This window comes from Cucurbita moschata, unplaced genomic scaffold, assembly GCF_002738365.1.
Source record: "Cucurbita moschata cultivar Rifu unplaced genomic scaffold, Cmos_1.0 Cmo_Scf00003, whole genome shotgun sequence".
Taxonomy (NCBI): domain Eukaryota; kingdom Viridiplantae; phylum Streptophyta; class Magnoliopsida; order Cucurbitales; family Cucurbitaceae; genus Cucurbita; species Cucurbita moschata.
This window is the reverse complement of record NW_019268519.1, coordinates 35,177-45,644: the sequence shown is the minus strand read 5'-3', so window position 1 is coordinate 45,644 and position 10,468 is coordinate 35,177. Positions and strand designations below refer to the sequence as shown.

The window sequence follows — 10,468 nt, the reverse complement described above, 5'->3', positions numbered from 1 at the left end:
CCCCCCCCCCCACTTTTCTTTTTGGAAGTATATGACCTTAAGGTTGAAATGTAAGGTGAAAAGCTAGAAAATTTTAAATCATGTTGATGTAGTCATCATGCTTCTTAGATCTTTTACTATCCTGAGGCGGCAAATTTTTTGTTCAAGAGTTGAGTGATTCTTCAGAATTTTGTTGACTTTTTGGATTTGATGTGTTGTCAGTTGAATTAAATGATAACCGCAGTTTCTTTCTTTCTTTCATTATGATTTTTTTTTTTTTTCAATGTTTGACAGGTTATCAGTCGAGTTGGTGATTTGATTGGTATAAAGTACTTCCCCGCGGAGGCCCAGAAGCAGGAGCACGAAAAAGATCCTCATAAGGTAGATTAGAAAGAAAGGAAAAGAAAGAAAACGGAGTCGAGAAGAAATTGTTTTTATGTGTTTGATTAATGTTAGTAGCAGGAGGTTGTTGTGAAGCCAGCTCCTCACATACTTGTCCAAGCAGGGGAGGGGAAGGTAGAGACCACTTCGTTGTGAATAGTGGAATTTTTTCGAATCTGTATCTCTTGAAGTTTGTCCCCATATGTGACATGCCATCTTCATGAATTTTGGTATATCAATGCTACGAGATTACCTGATTGCAAATGATTTAGATTTCTGACTTTTGTTTCTTGTGATTATTTTTCCTAAATGTTCTCTCATGTACGGTTACTATCATTGATTTTCCTTTTTCCCTTTTTGTAGTTATTTCCAAGAAAATAAGATACCTTATTATTAATAAACATCGACGGAATTTGGTTGGTTCCCAATAAAATGGAGACTAAGAGGATCGGTTAATCTGGGAGTAACGAGAATGGTCTGGTGTGGCATTCTATTTCGAGTGAACTCTGCTAATATATTTAGAATACATAATGCAGAGCAGAGCAGAGAAGAGCAGGGGGAAGGCTCCCAAAGGTTGTTCTGTTATGTCCTCCTCGGTGAGCATATCGTTTGGCCGGGAAAATGTACTCAACCAAACATCTACTGACTCCAACTAGTTGAATTCGGGAAATGAAACTCATCCACCAAGGGGATTGGCTTAAGATCTTCAACAAACCAAAAACTGGCCTGAATCTACTGCTGGTCTTCAAAGTGTAACTAATATAGATTGTAGCTCGACCTCTTCATCTCTCTGGGAGATGGAGACTAGCAGCATTGTTTGGTGTGCAAGCAAGCCCATGAGCCACCACACTCGGCAAAATAACTAATGCAGTTGTTGTACTACTTCGAGACGAAGAATCTTCCGAAAGGTCATATACTATAGTATACTAAGACGAGAGGCAGGGGAAGGAGTTCAGTGACATCACAGAATGGGGCAAGAAATGGTTGTTTATTTTGGGTTGTTTTGTATCCTGTAGCAACCACAGCGGTCCTCTTATTTCAATCAGAAATAAAAAGATTTATGGGGAAAATTGCAGTAGAGGAGAAGATGTAAGCACTAAAATCAGAAATATGAAAGAGTAACAAAAGAAGGTTCAGTGTCCAATACGAGAAAATGCAGCAAAATGGGTGAGAGAAACACAAGTTTGAGTGAGATACATTGCATTTTTTGGGATACATTTGAGACCAAAACTCTATGAAAATCCCTTCCCTAACTTCTGGATTGCGCAGTACATTTTTCTCCGGGACCCAACTGCAGTTATTCCCATATCCTTGAGATCCTCGAGTGTCAACATTGGCAAAACCTCATCGTCCACCTCGTGAATTTCAAAAACTGGAGCATACCGACCTAACCCTAAGCCGTTGAGCCAAACTCTAACCCCGTCTTCCCCACATACTCCTCTCCCACTATTCCCATTCCTATCACCGCTAGTCCCGCATTTCCAATTCCTCGCGTCCGTATCCGAAGGCCCTGAAAATTCCAGCCCTTCTTGCTGCTCCCTGCCCTCCGAAACCCTAGACCGGATACATCTTCTATTCCCCTGATAAAGCATCTCCCTTTCGTTCCCCTGACCTTCTATCCCCAAATTCTCAAGCGAATGCATTGAGCTCTGCTCTTTCAACGGACTTTCTGAGTTCTCAATTTCGTAATCCCGATACCCCTCATCCACATCCTCCCCCCCGCTGTACTTTTCATCGCCTTCCCGTTCCCCACCTCCTCCGCCTTCGTCGTGCTTCGAGGATACCCAATTAGTCCTCACCCTCTTGGTGCCCGCGGAGGCTCTCCGCTTCGAATCCTTTAACCTCCAGCTCCCAATTGCAACACTATCCAAATTGTTCTCTTTGTCTTCGCCATCTACGGTCTCCTGAAATTCCCCGGCCGAGCTCAAGTTGGTCAAGGGACGAGTTTTAGAGTTCTTGGCAGAGACAGCGGCGTCCTTGCGATTTTCCAAACCAAACTTCCAGGGCTTATTCGTGCGGCGAGCATGGGAATCGTAGGGCTGGTCGCCGCCGATATCCCCCAATCGGACGCTAGGCCTTCGCTGGCGTTTGGATCCAACGGTTTCGGAGGAGACGACGAGAGGGGCAGGACCGCCGTTCATCTGGGCGTCGGGGGGTTGAACATCTGCCATTAGCTAGAAGGAGGAGGGATGATTCGAAATAGGAAGGAATGCAGTGAGAAAAAAGAAGAAAAGGGGGAAAAGAGGTTGGTGGTTAGTTTTTGTGGGTTGAGACTTGAGAGACGAAAGAAAGGGAAGGAGGAATGAAGAAATAGAAGAAGAGAGTGGAGGAGGGAAGGAAGGAAGGAAGGAAGGAAGGAAGAAGCGAGGGAGTGGTGGAATAAGGGCGAAGGGCGAAGGGCGAAGGGGGAAACATGCCCTGTAAATCGCCGCGTGTCTTCATCATCGGATTTGGCCCCTTAGATTTGGGCCTCCCTTTCTGGATATTTGCTTACCTCTTCGTATTCTTAATTTGGGTAACTCAGGAACCCTAGTTTTGGGCATTTTTCTTTATATTTTCTTTCCCATTTCTATGCACAACCATATTGACATTGATGAACACAAAACAATGACATATAAGGAGGCCCTCTATGATCCTTTCAAATGATACTTGATAGAATTACATCAATCATGATCGATTGTATCAATCATGTTCAATTGTCTATTACTTTTGTAGGAAGAGCAACACTTAGAAATTGTCACCCTCAAGCCACCCATCATTTCATATACCAACAAATACTTCTTTTGTAGGCATAGTTGAACCTATTGTTATCTTTCTTATCTCTTTGGATCTTGAGTGTTTGACATGTGCACCTAATCAATTTGATGATTTCTCCCAGATTACTAGCGGTCATTTGTAGAAATGAAGCTTAGAAGAATATTTAACTTGAGTTGTTATAAATGGTATCAGAGCTAGTTACTGAACGGTGTGAGGCACTAGTCGAAGTAAAACTAGACCCTCTACATAGTAGACGCATTTTAAAACCTTGAGAGGAAGCCGAAAAGGAAAAGCCCAAGACAATATCGGCTAGCGGTTGGTTTGAACTGTTATAAATGGTAGGTTATAAATGGTATCAGAGCCAGATACCGTGCGGTATGCCAGCAAGGACGTTGGCCCTCAAGGGAGTGGATTGTGAGATCCCACATTAATTTGAGAGGGGAATTGAATTGTGAGATCTCACGTTAGTTTGAGAGGAGAACGAACCATTTCTTATATGGGTGAGAGAATTTCTCTCTAGCATATGCATTTTGGAACCTCGAACCTTGAAAGGAAAAGTCTAAAAAAAAGTGCTTATTCAGTCGAAAACTCCAATTTTATGTAAGAAGAATCAGAAGCATTTCCATTTCCCAAGGCTTGGAGCTACAACCATCCGCCTTTGTTGGCAGTTAGGGTGCACAAACAGGCTCCCCCCTTGACTTGTTGGCGGCAGGAGCAGTGGTAGCGCCACCAGTTGTTGGCCTACAAGATCAAGCAAATCACATCTTGTGAGTACTAACAAGTTAAATGCAACTGTGGAGATATGAAAGATCAAGCCAAAAAGACGTACAGCAATCTCACTCCAAGCTGCAGGGATTTGCTACACTGCTCTTTAGGCCTTGGGATGGCACAAGTGTACAGCCTCTCAACAATTGTTTGGAAAGAGGCAAATTTCATCATGGTATCTGCAAAACCCGCCCCAAGTTTATGGTCCAACATTATCCTCTTGTTATTCATGGAGGATCGTTGAGGAGGAAGGGGCAGTGGTTAAGGGATTTTGATGCTCAAACTTACATGGAATCTGTCAGACGCCCCCAAAGAGGAACCAGGCCTTTGTAGAGCCTGCAAAAGAAGACGGACAAGCAGAGAGAGATTTTGAAGTTATTAGGAGGAACAATGCATACTTTCATTATTGAATTTAATTATTAGTGTCGTAAATCATACCCAAGAGCACCTTCAGAATTGACCTCAGAGTTTGGACGCCAACTTTGACGGCCTCCATGGGGCAAAGAGCAACATCGGCAATGACTTCTGCAGACGCTGAAGCAGCAAGGTATATGAAAGTTTTGTAGTTGGCTGCATTCTCTGTTCCAACCATGTAAGAATAGTAGTTCTTGAAGAACTCGTAGGATCCAAACTTGCAGGCACCCTGAGCACTGTAACCGGGCAAGGTATTCTTGTACTTTGTTGGGTCGATCTAAAATTTGGAATGTATATTAAAAGAACATGGAGCTAGAAATACATTTTAACTATTTGTTGAGTGGATTATGGGATAAGTATTAGGAGTCCATCACGTTCATATTACTTCTGAGAAGACCTCGCTAACCATCCTATCCTTGTGAAGCACATTTCCTGGTTTTTGCACCTAAAACAGTTTTACATCACCAAAAAGGAAAGTGTAGGTGAGCCTGAATTATCCCAAAATCTCACATTGTCGAAGGCGGTGTCTTAACCCTTTCTTCTGCCCTAATAAGCGAATCTAAATGCACACACACACACACACCAGGGTCCAGTTCATAAAAGAACTGACTAAGATAAAATTATATCCCAAAGAAGCCACATCCACAGGTTCATAATATTAGGCAAGGCACATGGTTATGCCAGAACTTGCCAGGGATATATATATATATATATATATAATATTGTAAAGCTTAAGCAATTTGCCAGGGTTTCTGGGTAGGGGATGGAAAAAAATACATATACTATTTAAATCAATATAACATTAGGCAGCGAAACAAATGATGTTATGCCCCCGTCATTGAGCATCCCTCTCCATCTAAAAGGCGTTATTCAGGTACAAGTACAACCCTACAAGTGCCACGATTCCCACTGCAGCAGCTATGGGCAGCACCTTCCTATACCATTTTACGTGATATCGATCAGATACACAATAAATAGTCATTCAAATCCCTATGATCACTTATGAAGATTGTAATTTGAGTTTCCATCTTACCCAATAGCTTCATCTTTCTGGATCTGTGCCTTTCTCGCCTTCCTCGTATCAAATTCGTTAGCATTTTTAGTCACAGATTGCTCATAAGGCCTAAATCGTCGCTTAGGAGCACCACAAACTGTCAAGGCATGATCATCAATATTAGATTTCAGTTTCTTTATTGAACTGGAGCTGAATGTAAATGATTCGAAGTTGGTTTCAAAGACAAGAAGATACTTTGTGTTCTTTAAGTTATGTTTCTTTGGTTCTTGTAGATTTATTTTTGAACTTTTCTGTTTACAATTATAGCAGGAACTTATTCTTTTTTTTTTTTTTTTTTTTTTTTTTTTAAAGGCGACTCAGCGTCAACAATAAACTAACTGGTCCTATTGAACAGAGAACTTTTGGAATCGATTTGAAGTGGTAGACTCGAGAACTACATGAAATTAAGTTTGGGAAGATGCAGTTGCAAACAAGAAATAAAAAACGCAGGTCAATATCATCCATGCCTGAGAAAGGAAGAGGAGGGAAGCAAATTACCAGGACAGAAATACTTATCAGGCAATTTTTCAAAAGGCGTTCTATCGTTGTAAATGTACCTGCATATTCATATTCATGGAAAAGAGAGCGTGAAGAGGGAAACAAAGATGTAAATAAATTAGGTTGAAACGCAGAGAGGAAGGAGAGATACCCGCAATCACGACAGATATAGGCTTGTTTGGACGCGACGCGCATGGAGACCTTGGGGGCAGCTGCAACAGCAGAGTTTTGCTTCCTTAAAGAAGGAATGTTACGTAAAGGAGAGAAGAAGGAGGATTTCAAAGATAAGAAGCTGGAGTGCCTATCAGCGCCGCCGTCTTCCTTAAATAAATCACAAGCAATTATGATAGATAACAGAAATGAATTAGATTGAAAAGATGGAGCAATGCAAGTGTAAATGAAGGAGCAGATTAAGAGAGAAAACCTGGTAGATCTTGGAATGTTGGTTGGGCGGTAGCTGGAACCTAAGAGAGGTAGCTGAAACAGAGGCCATTGGAGGTAATAAGAGAGCAGAGCAGAGGAGAGAAATTTGAAAAGGGGAAATGTGAAGCAGAAGGAAGGGGAGGAGGAGATATCGATAGGGGGATCGTGGGTGTGGGTTGGGCGTCGTAGGCGAGAGAAACTCAGAAAGAGTGGGTGAAGTGGTGAATCTATGAGTGGCGGACAATCAACGATCTCAATCTTCCCAATCATTTTTATCCTATCCTATCTCCCTCTCCAAACTTACGGACTCGCCAATTCAACCTTTTTTTCTCTGTTCATTTTTTTCCTTATCTTTTAAATCATACTATAACTAAGCTTCTTTTTTTTTTCTTTTTTTTTCATTTAAATATAATTCCTCCCTGAGCAGAGCACCCTATTTATTTAACACGATCCCCTCCCTCTCTTTCACATTTTAATGCTACTCTCTATCTACTTCTTCAGCATGCCCCTACAATTGGGGTTGCCTGTTCAATTACCTTTAGAAACAACATGACAGCAGTAAGTAGCTCATTGAAGCTTCATCGGCAAAAATCACACAGAAAGCTCTCATCTGGGACCGTACACACAGCAATGACCATGGAAATACAGAAAGCTTTGACAGCTCTGGAAATCGTCGTGGTGGAAACGTGAGCCCCACCAAGAGTCGATCTCTTCTGATCTTGGATGAATAGGCATATGGAATCGAATTACTAATGTAAGTGCAAACAGTGTCGTGTCGGCCCAGCATGGGGTCTCTTTTAGTGCAAACAGGTGACCACGCCATGAATCACTTGTTTTCGTTTCTACTGCATGAGCAAGTACAGTTACAATGTTTGGCCAATTCTTCTCACTTGGAAACCTAGAAAAAGTCGTAAAATATAGCTTTCTAGGGACTTCTTATCTAGGAAGGTTCTTCTGTTTTCCTTTAAATAGTCCAACTTGAAGAAGAGAAAAAACACAAGTAACAAATCAGCTATACTACCAGATCCACAACCAGCTGCATCCAATAAGAAGCAGACTACAAGCCATTAAATTAAATAAGAGGAAGTGCATAATACATTTTGTAAACTGGTAAGATTGCTATTATCTCTATGAACTAAAATCGTCTACCTTTACACGGTGATAGCATCGGGCAAGGACTCGGGGGCACCACTGCTGCCGTTGAGCACTGTCACGTTTCCATCTGAATCAACATCCACTATTACTGAGTCGCCCTCCTTGATCTCCCTCGCCAGCATCTTCTCAGCCATGCTGTCCTCCAAAAGTCTCATGATTGCCCTTCGTAATGGCCTCGCACCATAGCTTGGGTTATATCCTTCCTCAACCACCCTATCTCTAAATCTCTCTGTCACTTGAAGTTCAACTTCTTTTGCTTTTAATCTATCAAATACCTCCTTCAGCATTATATCCGCAATCTCCTTCACCTCCAGCTTAGTGAGCTGACGGAAGACAATCATCTCATCCAACCTATTCAGAAACTCAGGCCTGAAGTACTGTTTCAGTTCCTCTGTCACCAAGCTCTTGATTCGGTTATAACTACTATCCTTCTCATCATAATCAAGGTCAAACCCTATTCTGCGACCTCCCTTCTCTATAACACTGCTTCCCACGTTTGATGTCATTATCAGAAGTGTATTCTTGAAGTCTACAGTTCTGCCCTTGCTATCCGTCAACCTTCCATCCTCCAAAATTTGAAGCATCATATTGAACACATCAGGATGAGCCTTCTCAATCTCATCAAAAAGCACCACTGTGTATGGACGACGACGAACAGCCTCAGTTAATTGACCACCCTCTGTGTAACCAACATAACCAGGAGGGGAACCAATGAGCTTGGAGACGGTATGCCTTTCCATAAATTCACTCATGTCAAGGCGAATCATTGCTTCTTCAGAGCCAAAATAGTACGCAGCCAATGCTTTTGCCAACTCAGATTTACCAACACCCGTTGGACCAGAAAATATAAAGCTTGCAATTGGACGATTGGGATTCTTGAGACCAACACGAGCTCGACGTATGGCACGGCTGATGGCTTTAACTGCTTCATCTTGACCAATGACCCTCTTATGGAGGGTTTCTTCCATTTTGAGGAGCCGGTCAGATTCGTCAGTAGATACTTTCTCGACAGGAATGCCTGTCCAGGAGGAAACAATATGCTGAATATCAACTTCGGTCACAACAGGGCCAACATCTCCTGCCTCACTTTCAGCCTTGCTCATCTCCTTGCCCTTATCAACTAGAGCAGAGATCTTAGTCTTAAATTCCATTTCTCTATCACGCAATTCTCCAGCCTGTTTAAAGTTCACTAAGTTTCATTAGCTAGAGTTGAATCAACTATTAAAATGGCATGGCAAGCTTAAAAATATAACCAACATGCAGTTCCAGAAAACGAAACCATAAAATTCTGCATCAGGGAAGAAAAATTAAAGAGAACAAATTTACCTTCTCAAAGTCCTGACTTCGAACAGCCTCATTCTTCTCCTTTGTGATCTGCCTCAGCTCTTTCTCAAGCTCTCTAGCTTCCTCAGGTAGCTGCAAATAACATTAAAATTGTAGCATAATCACATAGGAGAGCAAGAGGAATGGAGAAGTTGCACAGATGATGAGAATGTACTTGCGCATGACGAAGGCGAACCCGAGAACCAGCTTCATCAACCAAGTCAATTGCCTTATCAGGCAAGAATCGATCACTGAAATTTACAGTTATACATCAAAACACACCTTCCACAAATGATTAGGAAAAGTAACTTGGATCTTAGGTAATCATATCAGCCAATAGAGACGTGACAAGGTAGATTTGAACCAAGATGGGTGCATGCAGTCAAAATGTTTTTCCCTCTTCCAAGTCCTATAGATGGATGTTTAAGAGAGAGAAGATAAAAGAGAGAAGGAAAAAAAAAACTGAATCAGGTGCCTCAGCACCATGCTGAAATCATCAGGCACACCTCGCTTTGAAGACAATGTTTCAAGGTCCCCTAGTGCTTCCAAAAAGCTTCCTCAGAAAACATAAACGGGAAGGCATAGCTCCATGAGCAACCTATAAATTACTAAGGTCCCACAGTACTTCCAAAAAGCTTTCCCCACCAAAAAAACATAAACAGAAGGCATAGCTCCATGAGCACCCTATAAATTACTAATCTCAATCATCAATCACACACCTGCACACCCATACAGGTTGTAGAAAAAAGAATTCGTACAAAGTTTGCTCCACGGATCCAGAATAGATATTCAAACAGGATGTGTGGTCTCTTCTTTTCACATGCATAAAAAATGACAACCTGTACTAGTCCAAGCTCACCGCTAGCAGATATTGTCCGCTTTGACTAGTTATGTATCGCCGTCAACCTCACGATTTTAACATGTGTTTGTTAAGAAGAAGTTTTCACACCCTTATATGGAATGTTTCGTTCCCCTCTCCAATCGAGGTGGGATCTCATAGTCCACCCCCCCTTGGAAGTCCAGCATTCTTGTTGGCACACCGTCTGATGTTTGACTTTGATACCAATTATAACAGCTCAAGCTCACCACTAGCATATATTGTCCGCTTTGGCCCATTACGTATCACTGTCAACCTCACAATTTTAAACCCGTCTATTAAGGAGAGGTTTCTGCGTCCTTATAAGGAATGCTTCGTTCCCTTCTCCAATCGATGTGGGATCTCACACAACCCATTACTGAAGTTGTTGAGCATGAAGATAAGAAGTATGGCAGACACAATCAAGAATATTTTCATCTTGATACTTCATCAACACTATAAGCTTTTTGCAACAGACATGTTGTCAGAATCACTCAATAGTAACATACCTGATGTACTGGTATGACAGTTGTGCAGCAGCTACTAATGCTTCATCCGTGTATCGAAGTTTGTGGTGGATTTCATAGCGCTCTCTAAGGCCTTTCAAAATCTGTATGGTTTCATCCACAGACGGTTCCGGCACTTTGACGGGCTGAAATCTCCTTTCCAAGGCCGGATCTTTCTCAATGTGCTTCCTGTATTCATCCAATGTTGTGGCTCCAATGCACTGTAAAAATAGAGAACCAGCTAATTAGATAATACTGGGAGTCGAGAAATATAAGGTCCAACTCCAAAAGACACATTTTAACAAATGATTGAAAACTACTAGCCGGTAAGGTGAAAAAAAAAAAAAAAAAAAAAAA

The 10,468-nt window shown here is 41.8% G+C and overlaps 5 protein-coding genes across 5 annotated transcripts in view; 1 reads left to right on the top strand and 4 right to left on the bottom strand.

Moving 5' to 3' along the window:
- LOC111435643 (long chain base biosynthesis protein 2a-like) overlaps positions 1–649 on the top strand; it is a 5,418-nt gene extending 4,769 nt beyond the window's left edge. The window contains exon 12 of the mRNA XM_023073087.1: positions 274–649. Within this exon, the coding sequence (XP_022928855.1) occupies positions 274–369 (96 nt within the window). The 3' untranslated portion in view covers positions 370–649. The remainder of the gene's footprint in view (positions 1–273) is intronic.
- A 787-nt stretch (positions 650–1,436) lies between these two features.
- LOC111435660 lies at positions 1,437–2,998 on the bottom strand. The gene has a single exon (XM_023073112.1). The coding sequence runs from the start codon at positions 2,529–2,531 to the stop codon at positions 1,593–1,595; it is 939 nt and encodes a 312-aa protein (XP_022928880.1). The 5' UTR covers positions 2,532–2,998; the 3' UTR covers positions 1,437–1,592.
- Positions 2,999–3,785: 787 nt separating this feature from the next.
- Positions 3,786–4,894, bottom strand: LOC111440200 (mitochondrial phosphate carrier protein 3, mitochondrial-like). The gene is made up of 6 exons (XM_023077481.1): positions 4,880–4,894; positions 4,682–4,741; positions 4,331–4,573; positions 4,167–4,218; positions 3,947–4,061; positions 3,786–3,858 (listed from the first exon to the last, which is right to left on the bottom strand). The coding sequence occupies exons 1-6, from the start codon at positions 4,892–4,894 to the stop codon at positions 3,786–3,788; spliced, it is 558 nt and encodes a 185-aa protein (XP_022933249.1).
- Positions 4,890–6,562, bottom strand: LOC111434474. Its single transcript, XM_023071886.1, has 5 exons — positions 6,273–6,562; positions 6,000–6,169; positions 5,849–5,907; positions 5,330–5,447; positions 4,890–5,231 (listed from the first exon to the last, which is right to left on the bottom strand). Exons 1-5 carry the CDS (start codon positions 6,339–6,341, stop codon positions 5,153–5,155), a joined length of 495 nt encoding a protein of 164 aa, XP_022927654.1. The 5' UTR covers positions 6,342–6,562; the 3' UTR covers positions 4,890–5,152.
- Positions 6,563–7,228: 666 nt separating this feature from the next.
- The window catches only part of LOC111434444 (chaperone protein ClpC, chloroplastic-like), an 8,481-nt gene continuing 5,241 nt past the window's right edge, over positions 7,229–10,468 (bottom strand). The window contains exons 7-10 of the mRNA XM_023071877.1: positions 10,115–10,332; positions 8,925–9,000; positions 8,753–8,842; positions 7,229–8,601 (exon numbers count right to left, since the gene is read on the bottom strand). Coding sequence (XP_022927645.1) covers positions 7,423–8,601; positions 8,753–8,842; positions 8,925–9,000; positions 10,115–10,332 — 1,563 coding nt within the window. The 3' untranslated portion in view covers positions 7,229–7,422. The remainder of the gene's footprint in view (positions 8,602–8,752; positions 8,843–8,924; positions 9,001–10,114; positions 10,333–10,468) is intronic.